The sequence below is a fragment of the Aotus nancymaae genome, unplaced genomic scaffold, assembly GCF_030222135.1.
Source record: "Aotus nancymaae isolate 86718 unplaced genomic scaffold, 86718_ANA_hifiasm-v0.15.2.pri h1tg000046l, whole genome shotgun sequence".
Taxonomy (NCBI): Eukaryota; Metazoa; Chordata; class Mammalia; order Primates; family Aotidae; genus Aotus; species Aotus nancymaae.
The window spans coordinates 13,757,122-13,776,507 of record NW_026988460.1 but is presented as its reverse complement, the minus strand read 5'-3'; the positions used below and the strand labels follow the sequence as shown (position 1 = coordinate 13,776,507).

The 19,386-nt window shown below is 41.2% G+C and overlaps 1 protein-coding gene across 1 annotated transcript in view; it reads right to left on the bottom strand.

Annotated features, from left to right (window-relative positions):
- Positions 1–19,386, bottom strand: part of ITPR1 (inositol 1,4,5-trisphosphate receptor type 1) — a 362,730-nt gene that overhangs the window by 315,202 nt on the left and 28,142 nt on the right. Inside the window, exon 4 of the mRNA XM_064361952.1 lies at positions 19,090–19,160. Within this exon, the coding sequence (XP_064218022.1) occupies positions 19,090–19,160 (71 nt within the window). The remainder of the gene's footprint in view (positions 1–19,089; positions 19,161–19,386) is intronic.

The following is a 19,386-nucleotide window of genomic DNA, read 5'->3' as shown; positions in this document are numbered from 1 at the left end:
CTATGATAACTCATTAATCCATTAACCCATTAAATCCATCAATCCATGAATGAATCACCTCCTAAAGGTCCCAAGTCTCAACATCACCATATTGGAGACCAAGTTCTAACCTCAGTCAGGAGACATTCAAGCCATAGCACAATATACGATAAATTTATGCTGCCACCACCATAATCAGGAACAGTTCGATAAGCCCAAAAAAATCAGTAGAAAATTTTAACAAATGTCTTTCAACACTAGATAGATCAAGGTGACAAAAAAATCTAGCAAACTCATATATAGCACATTGTACCTAAGATTAGAAATATATATATATTCTTTCAAGCACAAAACATGTATAAAATTTGATAACATGCTAGGCCACAAAGCAAGCCTCTCAAGTTGTAAAGGACTGATAAAGATATTATCTGACCAACACACCCTAAGTTGTAAAACATTTTTTCAAAAAAGAGAACTAGAAACATTCTTTAAAATCAGAACTATAAAAATACTTGTAAATAACTCGTAGGTGTAAGAAACGACAATAGACATAAGAAAATAATCAGAACTCAGTAAGAAAAATACTACATGTCAAAATGTGTAGGATGAAACTGAGGGAATTTTTTGAAGTCAATGTTTACATTTATTTCATAGGCATATACATAATTTTTTTAAATTTTAAGTTCTAGGATACATGTGCAGGACATGTAGGTTTGTTACATAGGTAAATATGTGCCATGGTGGTTGGCTGTGCCTATCAACCTATCACCCAGGTATTAAGGCCCACATGCATTAAGCTATTTATCCTGATGTTCTTCCGCCTGCCACATGCCCCCCAAAAGGCCCCAGTGTGTGTTGTTCCCCTCCCTGTGTCCATATGTTCTGATTGTTCTCCCACTTAAAAGGCTCCCACTTATAAGTGAGAACATGTAATGTTTGGTTTCCTGTTCCTGCATTAGTTTGCTCCATCCATGTCCCTGCAAAGGACATGATCTTGCTCCTTTTTATAGCTGCATGGTATCCATGGTGTATATGTATCACATTTTCTTTATCCAGTCTATCATTGATGGGCATTTAGGTTGATTCCATGTCTTTGCTATTGTGAATGCTGCTGCAATGAACATACATGTGTATGGGTCTTTAGAACAGAATGATTTATATTCCTTTGGGTTTATACCCAGGAATGGGATTGCTGAGTCGAATGGTATTTCTGATTCTAGATATTTGAGGAATTGCTCCACTGTCTTCCACAATGATTTAACTAATTTACTTTCCCACCAACAGTGTAAAAGCATTCCTATTTCTCTATAACCTCATCAGTATCTGTTGTTTCCTGACTTTTTAATAATTACCATTCTGGGGCCAGGCGCAGTGGCTCATGCCTGTAATCCCAGCACTTTGGGAGGTTAAGGCAGGTGGATCACAAGGTCAAAAGACCAAGATCATCCTGGTCAACATGGTGAAACCCCATCTCTACTAAAAATACAAAAATTACCTGGGCGATTGGCACACACCTGTAGTCCCAGCTACTCAGGAGACTGAGGCTGAAGAATTGCTTGAACCCAGGAGGCGGAGGTTGCAGTGAGCTGAGACTGCACCACTGTGCTCCAGCCTGGCGACAGAGCAAGACTCCCCCTCAAAAAAAAAATAATAATTACCATTCTGACTGTCGTGAGGTGGTATCTCACTGTGGTTTTGATTTACATTTCTCTAATGATCGGTGATGTCGAGCTTTTTTTCATGTTTGTTGGCTGCATAAATGTCTTTTGAGAAGTATCTGTTCATGTCTTTTGCCCACTTTTTAGTAGGGTTGTTTTTTTTCTTGTAAATCTATTTACCTTTAAGACATGATTTTAAGGGAATTCATAGCTTAAGATGCTGAACATTACAATTTGAGAATATTTGTAAATTCATTATCTTTTTTTTTTTTTTTGAGACAGAGTCTTGCCCTGTCACCCAGGCTAGAGTGCAATGGTGCGATCTTGGCTCACTGCAACCTCCACCACCCAGGTTCAAGCGATTCTCCTGCCTCAACCCCCCAAGTAGCTGGTATTACAGGTGCCTGCCACCATGCCCAGCTAATTTTCTATTTTTTGGTAGAGACAGGGCTTCACCATCTTGGCCAGGCTGGTCTCGAACCCCTGACCTCATGAGCCACCCGCCTTGGCCTCCCAAAGTGCTGGGATTACAGCTGTGAGCCACCGTGCCTGGCCTGATTATCTTTAAAAGAATAAAGGAAGAACAGAATAAATCTAAAGAAAGAGAAAGAAGAAAATAATACAAACAAAGGCAAACATTAATGAACTTCAACCTACCATAGAAATAATTAATAAAGCCAAAATTTGTTTCTTTGAAAAGAGTAGTAAGACAGAAAAAAACATGGGTCAGTACTTATTCAGGAAAAAAAGAAAAGATGCACAAATAAATATCAGGAAAATTATTACTGTATTCTTACCTATGCTATAACAACCAAAAACATAGTAGCTTAAAGCAACACAAATTTACTCTCTCAAAGTCACAGAGGTCAGAAGTCTAAAATCAAGGTGTCAGCTGGGTTACATTCCTTCTGTAGATTTGAGGAGAGAATCCATTTTCTTGATTTTTCCAGCTTCCTGCATTCCTTGGCTCATGGCTGCATCACTCCAATCTCTTGTTTCTATCCTCACATCTCCTATTAGCTCAAATCCTCCTGCTTCTCTCCTATAAGGACCCTTGTGATCAGGCACACCTGGAAATCCAGGATACTCTGCCCATCTCAAGAGCCTTAGTTAATCACATCTGTGAAGTCCCTCTACCATATGAGGTAACATATTCACAGGTAACATATACTAGGATGAAGACATTCAGGGGCCATTCTTCAGTCTACCACAAGGACAAAACCAGTTGCCTCAGGAACTAACAAGATAATGAGATGAGACTATAGATCTGAAAACTTAGATGACATGGGTAAATTTCTGGAAAAACAGAATTTATAATATTTACCCAGGAAGAACTAGCCCTTTAAAGACATAAGGAAAGTGAATCGGTAGTTAATTCTGACATAAAGAAAACAGATGGCTGGGATGACTTTACTCACGTGTTCTACCAAACTGTCAAGGAACAGATAATTCCAATATTCCACAAATTCCCCTAGAGACTTAAAAAAAGGAAACACTCCACAACTCGTTTTCAGAATGTGGTAAAACCTTGATACCAAAACCAGAAGAGGACAGGACAAGAAACCAAAGTAAAAGATGCATAAAAAGAAGACACAAGATATGGACATAGGCTGCTGACAGCACTCAAATGCCTGAATCAGTGTGAGCCTCCGCTGCACACTCCTGTCCTTCATACAATTCAGTCGCTCAGCTGAGATTGTTTGACCCCCAAAAATCCTCTTTTTCTTTTAGTTTAAGCTATTATCCAAAATCCAGAGTTCTGACTAGTTCACCATTGCACCAACCAACCTGACACATCTAACCTCTTTAGTGGTATTTGCTAAACATCAACTCAATTATCCACATTCATGGAAGGGCCTGTGGATATTTGGGTAATGAAACCCAGGTCAACTAGAAGTAATTTAAAATGCATGCTGTCACTTTTCCAGCAAGCTCTCTTACTGCATTTTTCATAAGCTATTATTAACATGAATTCAAATTATTTGGGCACAGTGATCAGATGGAATAGATGAAAACAATGAACACCAGGGGACTAAAAGCTTGTCAGGGATTTAACATTCTCCAAGAAAAATCCACAAAACAGTTCTCGCTCATCTCTCCTCATAAGACTGCAAATTCCTTAAGGGCAGGGAGGATTGTTATTTGTTCAGGTAGGTGACCTTGTAAATAGTCAAGAAGCTTGCACAATCCAATGACCTTTGGGACTGTGTTTCTAAGAGTCTTGCCAAGGACATATTTTCCATTGCAACAGTTGAGATGCCACTACAGAAACATACAAAATGGTAAAAACATCAAATGAAAACGTTTATATTCCCTTAAATATATCTCACCTTTCCAATTATATTAGTTATCTTAAAGTCCAATTAACAAGCTGAAATCATAAAAATGAAATTAAGAAAATGTATTAATATGGAATTCACAAAGAGATCCAACAACAGAAGTTCAAGAAAACCCAGAGCAATGTTTCCAATCAGTGATAAACCTGCAAACAGTTGAACTCAATTGCACCTCTGCAGCATCCAGGCCAGGTGATAGTAAAATTAGAGGAGTATCAATGAACGACCAGAAACCTCCTTGTCCCGAAATTACAAAATCTGGAAGTTCACACAATATTGATGACATTTCCAGTCACTATCAGAAAGAAGAGCTACTGCAGGGGCTCCTAATAGATAGATGAAAAGAGATGTCAAATTTTACATAATCTTCATACAGATTATTGCTTAAGGCTAACTCAGCCCTCAATGACTAAAGGCCTGTGGAGTTAGGGGAGGCAGATACAGCTGTACTCAGAACAAGGCGATGTTGGCCTCACTTAATCACATATTAGGCATTCAAAGGAACAAGAGTCTAGAAATTAGTTGCTTTAAAATGCCCAGAGAGAAAATAACTTTCCTTCACATCAAGACATCTAGAAGATCACCAACAAGTGTTCTTATCAGAACCCTGGCCCAACATCATTTGCACATCTTGCCTTGTTAAGTTTGTACCCTGTAGGGGACAACTGGAAATAATGCTGAATGGTCTACTTTGCTCTCTCAGCAAGCTGTATAAATTCATTCCTGACAGATCTGAAAATAAAATCAATACTAACTTCTTTTTTTTTTTAAAGTAAAGTTCCTGTAGCTTGCAAGAGACTAGTAAAGGAGCACTGTGGGTTTCCTCCCTCCCCCAGCCCAGATCAAGGAACTGCATTCCCTTGGGCTTTTATATCCTTGTATAATATTTAATTAAATACTCTGTTCCTACTGGTTTATGTACTGGAGAACACTAATTTTAGAAAACCGATTAGCTAGTTCTTTCTAACTGTATGTTATTGTAGCTAAGGTCAAATTTTTCACTGAAACTATGGCAACAAAACCCCAGTATTCTTTGTCGACAAGACTGAAACAAAGTTCTCAAGTGATAGTCCTCCACTTGATTGCTACACCTAAGTTGGGTTATTCTATTTCCTACCTTTACCTCAAATGCCACGTTTCTGGGAATGGCTATGGGGGGAGGAGACGACCTCAGTCACAGAAATTTGCTAGCATAAGTCCAAGCAAGCTTATATATAAGTGTCATCACTGATAACATTTTTAGACACATATAATTTTAGCAGCACAAAACATCCAGACATTTCAGAAGCACCCAAATTGGAACTCAAATGTACCCGGAAAAATACCAGACGAAGAAAGAAACTTTTAAATCTCAGTTAGATGAATAATTGCCCAACTTATTTTCTCAATTATTGCAACTGCTCAAGTTGGAGTTTTTCTACACTGACCTCCAGCTGTTGTCTTAGAAAAGAAAACAGATGGGCTCTTTGAAGAGACGCAGTCTTTTCTTTACACCTATAGCCACTCTCCACTTATCTCTCCCAAACCATTGTCAATGGGAATAAGCACAGTTTTTGCCTCCTTTAAGAGCCAGGCTGACCTCTCACCTAGGAGAGAGATGCCTCCACCTTGGCCAATACTATAGCAGTAGCTGCCACTGGGGAAGCTAAGCAATGGGTACATATGGACATATAGAGGGGAATAATAGACACTGGAGATTCCAAAAGGTGTGGGGGAGGTACGGGTTGAAAAATTACCCATTGCTGGGGCCATGAGTACACTAAAAGTCGAAACTTCACCACTACACAGTACATCCAAGTAACAAAACTGCACTTGTATCCCCTAAATCTATTAAAAGAGAGAAAGAAGTAGCCTCTGGACATCCCTTAGGCAAATTCAACTGCCCTCAAAGCCCGGGAGAGAATGCCACTTGGCAGACTGGCTGGCAGGAACCTCTCTAAACATGCAAAAAACATGTGGGGAGCAGGGAAGGGCCGCTTTGGGGAAAGAGCAGATTGGCAATATCTTCCTCCTGTCTGTCAGGAGTCACTGGAATGCCTGGTGTTTGGGGTAAGATAAACACAACTTCCTCTCTGGCTAGGCTTGTAATTCTATACAGAAGGCAGGATTACCATCTTGAGCAAATGACCCGTCAGTAACCGAGGCTCTGATCAAGGCTTGTGCCAGGAGAGAAAAGCCCTGATGGCTTCTTTTGTAATAACCCCAAGCTCTGTCCTAGCTGGTTACCAAGCCCACTCAATAAAATCTAAAAAAACTCAGGAAGGCTAAAGTCTGCCTGGCTATGGATTCCTTTATATACTCCACGGACTGAGTTTTTGAAACAGAACATATCAATGTTTTACAAGATGGCAAAGGCCATGTTTGATCTTCCCAAGAGATGTCCCGAAGGCTGCTCATTGCAAATTCCGTCAGAACAGCCACTCTTCACTGAGAGCTGAGGCTGTATTGCACGTGTTTGCTGTTATACACGCATGGACTCATCCTCACACAAGCCCATCAGCTCCACAGTGTTATTCACCGTTGCAGCCAGGTGGAGCAACTAAGGCACAGACAGGTTAAGTGGCTTGCCCGTGGTCACATAACTAGTACGAGTAGGGTGGGGACTTGAACCCATGTCTGACTCCAGAGCCTGTGCTCCTAATCACCATGCTCTAGTGTCTCCCAGGACATCTTAGCCACTCATTACCAGATTCGGCAGGATCTTGACTTGGAAAGCTATTGTTTTTTCTACTTGTTCATCTTTTCAAATTTTCAATAATGCCATCTTTCCACTAATGTCCTCTACCAACTGAACTGAACCCATTCAGTTTCCAGATAGCTTCTTGTCTACAGTGTATCTGTGCTCTCCCCAGCTGTTTGTTGACTCAACGCTCCCAACTATAGGGCTTCCACGGGAAGCAAAAACAGAAAGAACAGCTGGGTCCTTCGGTGGGAAAACACACACAGTCAAATGGGATCATCCATCTAACCTCTGTCCCAGAGCAGAAATTCCGTCTGCAAAATCTCTGACAGATGGCCAGTCCTGTTTGAATCAGGGTAACTCAGGAATGTGAAGCAGGCCTCCTCTTTGGATAACTGCTGATCACTAATCGAATTAAGTTCCTTAAGCCTCAAATTCTACCTCTGGCACTTTGATCCACTAGCCCTCATTCTCTATTGCTCTGGGTTCAGAACATCTGTCTTCTATATGATGGCCCTAAAATAAGGGAAGACAACAGAGAGCCTTGCAGGAGCATGACAGCTTGTTAGAAATTCTGCATTTCTAACAAGCTGTCATGCTCCTGCAAGGCTCTCTCCGCAGGGTGCGGTGGCAGATGCCTGTAATCTCAACACATTTGGAAGACAACGTGGGAGGATCGGTTGAGCCCAGGAGGTTGAGACCAGCCTGAGCAACATGGCAAAACCTTGTCTCTACAAAAAATACAAAAATTAGCTGGGTGTGGTGACATACGCCTGTAATCCCAGCTACTCAGGATTAGGAGGATGAGGTGGGAAGAAATATAAACTTGATTTGCTCGTGCCAAAACTTGTTACAATGACTGAGGAAACTGCATTAGTAAAGATACAGATTTCAAACACTTTTAACTAAAATGTTATACTTGTTTTCAGTTATGTCATTTTCCCTGGTCAGTCATTGTGTACAAGTGCTAAGCAGACACGTAGAAAATTTTGGGTAGACGCCAGGGAGGTCAAGGCTGCAGTGGGTCTTGATTGTGCCGCTGCTCTCTGGCCTGAGCTACAGAGCAAGACCGTATCTCAAAAAAATAAATAGAAACAAAAAAGAAATGCAGAACCTCAGGTCTCACTTAAGACCTACCTAATTAGAATCTACATTTTAACAAGATTCCAGGTGGTTTCTATACTCAGTCAGGTCTCAGAAGCAACGCCTTAGAGGTCTCTTCTCATTCACTCCACAAACATTTAAGTGCCTAATATAGTCCAGAACCCGTGCAAAGCCTTAGAGAGAAAGGCATGGTTTCTGTCCTCACAGTTAATGCAGTAGGGGGGAAGGGCTAAGTCAAAGCCAGCAAGTTAAAAGTCAAAACCAAAAATTAGCAGTGTTACGGGATTTAATATGGACCAGGTAGTCCATTAAGTGCTTTACACAGATTAACTCATTTAATCTTCATAAACACCCCATGAGGCACATGTAATAATTTCCCCATTTTCCAGATGAGGAAATGGAGACACTGTGAGATTAAATAATACATCTGAGATGACATGACCAGTAAAAAGCAGTGCTGAGAGTCAAACCCACGGGGTCTAGCTTCAGAGTCTGTGCAAAAGGAGCAGCTGCTTATCTGCACACAAAGGCTCAGTAAAGTTGCCCCTGAGGAGATGCCTGAGAGGTGAAGGTTGAGTAGGCATTAGAAAGACTGAGGGGTCCAAAAAGGAAGAACAGAGACAAGTAGATCATTTCAGACAGATGAAAAAGGACACACAAAGTCCCAGAGTACAGAGTAAGTTTTCTGACTGCCAGGAGGAAGTCAATCCCTCTGGCTGGAGCACAGAACCTGGAGGGGTTACTGCAAATGAGGTTGACAGGTAAGCAGTGGTGACTCATGTGGACTGCTGGGAACCCTGATAGTGTGTCTTATATCCTGAGCACAACAGGGGAACCACCAAGAGGTTCCAAGCAGCTGAATGACATCTTTAGATTGGTGCTGATTCTCCTACCCACAATGAATGGTGGATTGGAGGAGGTGTCCACACTCAGACACAAAGGAGAAAATGGTGGAATTACAGAAACAGGTGAGGATTCTCTGCAGCAACTTCGGTGAGAAATATTGTTGCTGGAGCTAATCTAAAACATCACCATTCAATATCAATTGGAGACCTGGCTGCCAGGTTACCCCTGCATTAGCTTTATTCCCACCAAGCAATATGCCTTTTAAATGTGGAACCTAGGACATCAGAAGCCCCAAGTGTTTTCTGAGCAGAACAACTCTATGAAGTCACTTAAGTGGTAGACACTCTGTGGTCCTCTACACATGGGTTCAAATCCTGGGTCCACCTTGATTCCTAACCTTCTGTGGGTTCAGGGTGCCCAACTGTAAAATGGGACAATAACAGTACCCACATCACGGTCTGTTCCAATTGTCAAGAACAAAACCATACATGACCCTACCAGAAGGCCAAGAAAGAAGGAGGAAGGTATTTAACAATGATTTGTTTTTCATGCTCATGTACTAAATGCAGTCAAGGAATCTCAAAACTATAGGCATGGAAGAGAAAAAAAGAGATCAAACATGAGGAGTCAAGGGGAAGACACTCTCAGAGAATGAGACCAATAAGATCCACCTTCTGGGGAGAAGACAAGTCAGCTACGAGAAAGTTTCAGGGCTTGTTGGCGGTGGTAGTTGTTGTTTGAGACAGGGTCTTGCTCTGTTGCCCAGGCTGGAGTGCAATGGCGCAAACACAGCTCACTGAGGCCTCAACCTACTGGGCTCAAGCACCCTCCTGCCTCAGCCTCCTGTGTAGCAGGGACCACACATGAGCACCACCACGCTTGGCTACTTTCATTTTTTGTAGAGACAGGATCTCACTTTGTTGCTCAGGCAGATCTCGAACTCCTAGGCTCGAGCCATCCTCCCGCCTCGGCCTCTCAAAATGTTGGGATTGCAGACATGAGCCATCACATCCAGCCTACAGGAAAGCTTTTCAGAAGTAACAGGCTCAGGTAGTTTGGAGCAAGATTTCAGGGCGGAGTTAAGGCATCAGTTAAAAAGATCAGCGGCCGTTCAACTTAAAATGTTAGCAAAAACGCTCCTAGAAATGGGAGCAGTCAAAACTATATCAGAAAAAAAACACCAGTTTTCAACCAGTTTTTAACGAAGGACCAATATTATGCCAGGCGCTGGGCCAGGAGTGCAGGGCAACATTTGGTCCCTTTGAGTGCTCCAAAATCTAGCCGAGGAGAAAACAATAGCTGTGTGTTTATCACACTGTGATAAATAATATACTCAAGATTGTTAAGTAGGCGGTTAGCATGCCCCTCTAGTCTATAGACATTTGCTCCTGTGTCAATGCAGCTCACAATGACATATATTGGGGTGTTAGAGAAGGAAGTTAAGAAATCAGGTAATTTTTCTCAAAGAATATTTCAAGGCCATTCCTCTTCTAAATAGTGTTTAGAGTAGCTGTTAGGAGGAGAATTTCTGATGTTAGACTGACTGGGCTCAAATCCTGGCTCTGCCACTTCTAGCTACATGATCTTGGACCAGACATTAAACATCTTATATGTCAGTTTCCTCATCTGTAGAAAAGTACCTGCCTTACTTATGGAGTTGTTATGAGGATTAAATAAATGAGTGTAAAGTATATTAATTAAATAGATTATATTCACTAATGTCTGTTAGAACTACACAAGTTATTCACTATATTTGCATTTATACAAAATAGGTTAGCATTAATTACACAGGGTGACGGAACCAAAAAAAATTTTTTTATTTCATGGCTCAAACACAGTAGCCTAAAAGACAGTGTGAGTAGAAGGGAGCATTTAAAGGGAACATTTGGCACAGGATTGCTCTTTGACCCCAGGAGACTTTCTAAATCTCTCTAATTTCCTCACTTGTCAAATAAGAAAAGGAAAGAGTTATCATAAGCTTAAGTGATTCACCACACATCTTCATCAATGCTCTGAAGACAGGATTATAAAACCCTTTGCCAAAGGAAAAGTCCTTAATCAACCACAGCATACTGCTTTCAGGAGAACCGTATAACAATATGACAATATGATCCCATTAGCTTGCTGAGATTTCCAAATCAATTTCACCCTCAATGGAGGAAGCCACAAAAGCAATACTGTGATTCAATTAGAGGACAAGGTAAACATATTTATGGCACTAGAAGCATTTTATGCACATAGAGCTGAAAATGGTTAGCAACTAAATTATAAGGGTAAATGACTATAAAAGAGGGGTCAGAGGTCTACTTTCTAGGGTGAGTCAGGTATGCAAAAAAGAATGGATCCGGTGGCACGCGCCTGTAGTCCCAGCTACTCAGGAGGCTGAGGCAGAAGAATTGCTTGAACCTAGGAGGTGGAGATGGCAGTGAGCCGAGATCACGCCACTGCACTCCAGTCTGGGTAACAAGAGCGAAACTCCATCTCAAAAAAAAAAAAAAAAAAAAAAAAGAATGGATCCAGGGCATCAAAGTAAAGACAAATTCCCTTATGTCCATTTTTAGGGTACCTAAAGCCTTCAGACATATATCTCATAGCTTGAAGCAAGCAGGCAATGATCCAGCAAGGGATACGCTGCAGTGTGTGGGACTTCAGCATAATCAGGCAGCAGGCACCATCCCCAGTCATTGTGTAACACATTGTGGGCATTCTATGTTGCCCAGGGAATTGACTTAAATTACAGTTTTGTTCCCTTTAAATGGAGCCTGTTGGTGCAAGATTGAGATAAACTAGTAAATCTAAAATGAAGATTATAAAAACCATTAATCTTTTTATTAAATATGAATTGATTTTGTGAATACACAACAAGTAGGCAGAAGACTCTCCTACAAGGCAGCTGCACACACGCTTGAAACCTTCAATATGCCTCGAGGCATATACTTGACAAGCACCTTAAATAGACTGATTTTTCTGCCTTATTTAACAAGACAGGCAGAAAGTCAGTCCTGTAGCCCTACTGCAAAAGGCCTGTCATGGATTAGAATCAAAAGAACAAACAAAATTTAAGTTAGGCCCTTCCCTTTGCAAGAGGGTATTTAAAACTAAGTAAGATATGGATTCATTCCTCCAATGCCTTGCCAAAAGAAAAAAATGAAAAAAAAAAATACTGTTGCTTAGCAACAATTAAAACAATGTGCAGCAAAGGAGGGTGGTTTGAAAGAAAGCTAAGCCGGTGAGTTTGTTATAGGCACCCTAGATGACCTTTGTGACCCAAGATCCTGCCTGTGTCCCCATCTGGCCTCAGGGTAAGGCCTGGCTATTTCCGGCCCTCATCTATCTTGACAAAGAGACCTGTAATCCCAAAGAAATGGGAACCTACTTCTAGACAGCACAAGGCTTCAAGGCTTCTAACATTAACTTGCCTGTTTCCGCCACTAATAGCAAAGTTTCAAGCTGGATAAAATCTTGGAAAAACCCCATTTGACAGATGGGGAAACCAAGGCTGAGAGAGATGAAATGACTTTCCCAAGGTATTAGAGCAGTTTGTGGAAGATTCTGGGCTGGATGATAGCCCTGGCATCCAGGGGTTGCTCTTTACCCTATATTTAACCTAAATTGCAGGCAAAAGTAAGATCAGAGAAGTAGATTATTGACAATCATGTGTTTCTTATCACTCAACCATGAAAAATGACATTCTTATTTGAGGACCCTTCCTAAGTTGCTGGGAGGTTTCAAAGTCAGTTACAAAGAGCTTGCATGAGATGTGAAACCTTTCTCTCAATAAAATGATCCTACTACATCCACCAGATCCCTACCAGGTGGGCTAACATGGTGCCAGCACTCTGGGACTGGGGAAAGAAGAGTCCAATAAAAATGAAAAGGCCACAGTCTGATCCTCAAGTTCATGGCCATGCTTTAGGTCCAACACTGGCTCTTTACAGCCAAGCAACATACTCCAACCTACTCTTCACCCCAGTATCATGGTGATCACACAATACTCAGACTGTCATTATTTCTAGCAGGGCATATATTGAGGAACCAGAGGTCTTCTACCAACATTTTATTCTGGAAATGGCCAGAAACTGGATTATACTGCCCCAGCCCAGACCCTCATTTCCACTATAAACAGAACTCATTCTACTGTAGGTAACAGACTGCGCATCGGGGCAATGGCTAAAAGTGCATTAAGAGTGGCAGGGTGCAGTGGCTCACACCAGTAATCCCAGCAATTTGAGAGGCCAAAGTGGTGGACGGCTTGGGGACATGAGTTCAAGACCAGCCTGAGCACCACAGCACGACCCCCACCTCTACAAAAAATAAGAAGCCAGGTATGATGGGCTATATCTATAATCCCAGCTACTCGGGAGGCTGAGGAGGGAGGATTGTTTGAATCCAAGAGGTCGAGGCTGCAGTGAGCCATGACCATAACACTGCACTCCAGCCTGGGCAACAGAGTGAAAACTTGTCTCTATAAAACTACAAAGGAAGAAAAACACTGGACCCAGCCTTTGAAAGAGGGCTCTGGCTACGACATTCATAAGTCACATGGCACTGAGCAAGCTTGTAACTCTTACCATCTCAAATGCGTCACGTACCAAATAGATGAACAGTGAAAGATTATGCGCATGAAAAGCATCCCCATCTACTTTCCCCACTAGACCAGTTTTATACTATGTAAGAAGAAATTTCACCTGCTTTGCTTCTACTTATATATAAACAGCTGCAGTGAAGACAAGAACTTACACTAAACAAGCTCCTTAAAGATTTTCATTACATATTGATGTGGACTTCTTTAAGAATGTCTCTTTCCTCATGGAGTACAAGTGGCTGGCACATAGCAACTACCCAGTAAGTTTTTGTGAAATGAATGATAATCATTCTAAGAAGTGAACTTAACTGACTATGGGCAAGTTACCCAACTTCTTAGAGCCTCGGTTTCGTTTCCTCATCTGCATAATGGGAACATCAAGAACTACACTTCGTATGTGGGTTCCTCAGATTAAAAGAGATAATTCATGAGAAGTATTTTGCCCAAAGTAAATGCTGTATTAACATTGGCTATTGTAATTTATAATGTGGGTTCGTTTTTCCATGAAACCCTAAGACTCCTGAAAGCAAGAAGGACTGTAACTCATCTTGCCCTGCCATCACCAGCCAGCAGCTGGCACACAGTAGGGCCTCAATGCTGGAGGTAAACACTAATTTTTCACAATACACTAGCTTAGATTGGACTATGATGCTTGAAACCAACTTCACTGAAAAAGAGAAAGGGAAAGTACTTATTTGGAACATCCACATATTCAGTCTGTCTGATCCCCTCCCCAATCCATATAAACCACTTAGTGATAGAATAATGATTCCTTTTGCCTTTTTCCTGCTCCAACTTCTCATTTTGAACCGTAAGTTTCCTGTCAAAAAGCTGTTATTCTGAAATTGAGGGGCTCCCCGTAAGGTTAAAAGCTGCACATTTTGATAATACATATGGTAACATCTGTCCAACGTCAAGGATTTGGAGCCATGACTAGCCTCTTGATGTGAACAGAAAAGAACAGGTTCTGAGAGCAAGAGCCTGACTGTTGCCCCAATCTTAAGAAAGGAGATTATGCAATAATGGCATGATCAACACTAAAACCTATCAGCTAACTGCCCAAAAGCCCAGTTCCCTTGTTTCTACTCCAACAACCCTGGTAGTGATTTATTTCTAAAAAGAGCAGAGATTCTGGGAGAAAAATGAAGACTGGTTGTTAGTTTCCACCGTTTATTTGTAGAAGATGCCTTTATATTCAGCATCAGGGAGGAGGGGGAGGGACTGGTAAAAGTGGGAAGAGGAAAAGATAATATAGAGAGAGGAATTCACTAACTACAAAGTTTTTACTCCCTGTTTCAATCTGATGTTTGCCTTCTCTACTCTTTCAAGATTATGGGCAAAGACAACACAAATCAGAAAGAAGAAAGAGATTCTCTGCCTTGCCTTCTATGGACATTGGGGCTTTAAAGTGGTACCACATTAACAAAAGAACTATAGCGACTGCATTATTCTAAGTCTCAGCTCTGCTCATCACTTACGAGGGCAATGACATTGTCCAAAATTCATTCAGATGATGAAAAAGATGTGGCTTATATGAAACAGATGTGCAGCTAACCTCTTCTTCCTACAGAGGAAGTTAAAGGCAAGAGATATATTCAAGAAAATCACACACACACACACACACACACACACACACACACACATAGGAATTCATTTTGGAAATGTACTTTCAATCATCAGAGAAAAGCAAGTATGTTTGATGTTGAACTCTTCTACCTCTACTGTGAAAATTAAGAGCAACTACTCACTGAGCAACTACTGTGTACTAAGCACTCTATTAGGCTCTTTATGCATAATATCTTTATAAGGATGGAATTGTTAGGCCCCATATTTCACAGGTAAGTTAACAAGCTGAGAAAAATTATGTAATCTATCAAGGTTACTCAGCTTGTAGACAGGAGCACTGGGGCTCAAATCCAGACCCAAGGGTTCATGTGCATGTTCCTACCCACAAAGAATTTGAAGACAAAAAGAATAATAATATGTAATTATTCTCATATCATTAAATATGAGATTTACAAGTACCAGCATCTGTAGTAACTATTAGGAACGCAAAGAAAAGAATAAGCCTCACCAAACTCTTAACTAAGGGCCAGGCTCCCCCAGTACTAAATTCTTAAGACACTGTAATCTTCCCAATGAGCTTATGAGATAGAGACTATTATCCTCTCCAATTTTACAGGTGAGAAAACCAAGGTTTGCAAAGGTGAAGTAATTTGTTCAGGGTCACACAGTAAAGAATTCACAGAACTTAGATATGAACCAGGAAGCCTGATCCAAGAGCCTCTTTTATTAACCACTAGGGCTGCAGATCTCAGGAGCTCACAAAATTGAAGATGCAAAGTCAGAAGCCATGGGGAATATTGCATAAACAGGCCTTGGATTTCCATTTTCTTAAGAACAGGTTATGATGGTTCTCAATATAGGAAATAACTTGGCAAGGAAACAATGGAAGCAAGAGCAAACCCAAATGACTACATGCAGCTCTGCTGATTGCTCAGATAAAGACTCCATCATCCCATTCAGCTGCTTGCCAGCATCTCGCTTTTCCATGTGTTTGTTAAACTCTAGGGTGCAATGGTCCATGAGGAAATGGACTAGAAATGCCTCCAAATTGTCCAACTGCCCTATGCACAATTTCTAAACATCAAAATGATTTTAGCTCCAAAATACACTTACAGTTGGAAAGGCAGCAATTGCTTCCAAAAGAGAGATCTTTTTCTTCATTTTAGAAAAAAAAAATGTGAAAGTATGCTGCACTGCAGTTGAAGGAATGCTTTGGAAAATTTTTTAAAACTCACTGCCCAAGTTCCATGGTGGAGGAGCAGATCTTTCCAGCACTGAGGCAGCCTGCAAAGGCAGAGCTGCCTGGACTCCTCACCTGGATGCAGGGGCCTCTGGTTTAGCACGTGGAATTAAGGAAGTCCTGACCTACATTCCCAAAGCCTGCAGCAGAGCTTGTTTGAACCAGATTTTCCCACAAGGACAAAGCAGCTCACAACCCAGAAACCTTTATTTTTAAATTAGGGAGAAAGGCAGTCAACAAATCAAGTCACTGTCATGTGACCACCTGTAGAACCAGGCCAGGCCGTAAAAGGAGTTTGCTTCTTTCCAAATAGCTTCTATCAGACTGTTACTGTTATCTCAAAACAGTTGCTTCAAATTGGCCACCATATATACACAAGCACCAGGCACCTTTACACTCATGCCACAAAAACATGTCTCCTCTGACTTCCTCTGCTAGAGTCCTGTTTTTTACATTCTAACCCTATGTTCAAACAGCCCCTGTTTCATTTGCAACAACGTGGATGAACCTGGAGGACATTATGCTAAGTGAAATAAGCCAGGCACAGAAAGACAAATTCCACATGATCTTGCTTATATGTGGAATCTAAAAAGACTCAACTCCTAGAAACAGAGGGTCTGACAGTGGTCACCAGGGGCTGGGGGTGGAGGATTGAGATGCTGGCCAAGGGATACAAATTTTCAGTTAGGAGGAGTGAGTTCCAGAGATCTATTATACGGCATGGTGACTACAGCTAATAACAGTGTACCGTACACTTGACACTCACTAAGAGTAGATTTTAAATGTTCTCACCAAAAAAAAATAATAATAATAAGCATGTGAAGTAATGCATATGTGAATTAACTCAATTTAGCCATTGCACTATGTATATATATTTTAAAACATGTTGTACACCATAAATATGTCGATTTTTAAAATTTTTAAAATATGTACATATATTTGTAAAGCAAATAGCCACTAGTTAACTTCATACAGTACATTAGAATCTCTCCCAGGTTCATCTCCCAGCTCCTAAGGCCTGTGTATAAAATGAGGTAAGAGCTCACACTGGACAGTAGCAAAGGCTTCCTGAGTCATATCCCTCCCCTTCGTCCCAGTTGCAAAAGCCAAACCTAAACCAGCTCTTCCCTGAGTAACAACGTCCAGGTTTTATTAGCCTAGATTTCATTAGCCATGGTTCTTAACCTTGATGACACAAGAGAAACACCTGAGAGGCTTTCAAGACTCCCCATGCCCAGTTAACTCAGAATCCCTGAGCTGGATTCAGATATCAGTGTTTCTGAGAGTTCTCCAGGTGATTTCCCTGTGCAGCCAAAGTTGAGAACCATGGCTTCTACTCCACTCGTCACCAGCCCTGTGACCTCAGACAAGGTTCTTAAGATCTGATTCTATCAATCTCCTCCCAGGGAAGAGGGATGGCTCCCTGAGCTAACACAGGCAGAGTGCTTAGCACAGGGCCTGGCACAGTCAATTGTTCTTGTCCCTTTTAATATTCACACTGAGGAAGTAACTCTATGAGCGACTGAATTATGATCATTGGATGAAATCTTTCATTTCTGCAGCACTCAAGGTGGTGTCTTGTTTTGGAAGGAGACAGGAAAGAGGGACTGAGAAGAAAAAGGCGGTGGAGGCAATAGCTGCCTTGGGTTCCTCTTGCAGCTTGTATCAACAACTCTTTTTCTTTCCCTCTTTTTTTAACGGCCTCCCCCAACCCCCACCCATCCTCAGGTGAAAACATTCTCCTGACAGTCTCACGCCAACTGGATGCAACTCAACACCAAATGTCTTCCAAATGGCTTTTCTCCATGTGAACGTCTGTGTTCTATTTTATTCTAATGTATTTAGCTTTTATCCAAAAAAAGTCAGTTTCTAAACCACTAAACAATAAGAACTTAGAACTCAAATTATATAATCTGCAAAAGGCAAGATATGAGCCCTTTGGGACTGAGGCCATCTGTCAAATACCTAAACCAGTGGTTTTCCACCCTGGCTATAAAGAATCAGCCCCAATTTCAGAGATTAGCTTAATTGATAAATAATTTAATTAATAAGTAGATGCTTAGGGCTCTACAGTGGAGCCTTAAGGCCTAAGCTCTCAAGCATCTATTTAATTTAAAAACTCCCTCAGATAATTCTAATATGAGGCTACAGCTGAGGACCACTAACTACACACAACAAAAAAGAAACATAAATGTTTATCATGTCAGACACCAAGTATACTTAAAAGACCTCCTACAGTAAACTAAGCCACATTTGGAAAAAGGTACCAAATTCAGGAGGCCTAAAGAAAAAGCTCATTTTTGTGGAAAAGCTGCCCTACCTGTGCCTTTTTTTGTTTTTGAGACAGGTCTCACTCTGTCACCTAGGCAGGAGTACAGTGGTGTGATCTCTGTTCACTGCAGCCTGGAACTCCCAGGCTCAGGTGATCCTCCCACCTCAGCCTCCTGAGTAGCTGGGACTATAGGAGCATGCTACCACACCCAGCTAATTTCTGTATTTTTAGTAGAGACAGAGTTGCCCAGGCTGGTCTTGAACTCCTGGGCTGAAGCAATCTGCCCATCCTGGCCTTCCAAAGTGCTGGGATTACAGATGTGAGCCCTCATATCCAGCCTGCCTATGTCTTTTAACTCAAAACACAAGTACAGTAATTAAGAATGATTCATTCCAGTGAGACGTTCAGTGAGGTATCATTAGATACCTCTTAATGGAGGTATCTAAGAATATCAGAATCCCCAAAGGGAAAGTGAGATCTCCTGAAATAATGAATGTTCCCTGTGACTGGATCCATAAATCCTATTTGAAGAAATATCTGCACAAATCTAAGACTTTGAACGGAATTAGCACTTGTCAACACATATTCAATAGACAAATTAAGGACCCAGTAAAAGCCATCCCAAACTTGATACTAAATTTATTTATGCATTTTTCAAGAAGTTGTAAAGCTTAGAACTTGAAATCATACTCTGAAAAAAATACGTTAAGTAAATAAGCTTATCTTGCTTATAAACACACACACACGACCACCACAACAACCCCACACTTCATAAATTTTCAAGCGAGTCAAGGTGACCACTCCAGGAAAGCCACCACCTTACCTCTGAATTTCTTAGGTGGATTATTAAGGTCCCCGGTTTCTGGCTGTACAACACAACGATCATCAACCAGGCTGTAAAGAAGACAGACAAATGCTCTATCAAGTCAAGTGTATGAAATAAAACTCTTAGCACTATGCAAAAATCAGATATCCCAGGGCTTTTCCTGTGTAAAATTTAGACTGCCATATTCTCCTGTCAGCAACTCTTTACGCTAGAGGCTTCCTGTGCACACATCTAAACCTAATCCAAAAGCCCAGGGTTCTGTTCTGTGAAGGACACATTAAGCTACTGTTTTCT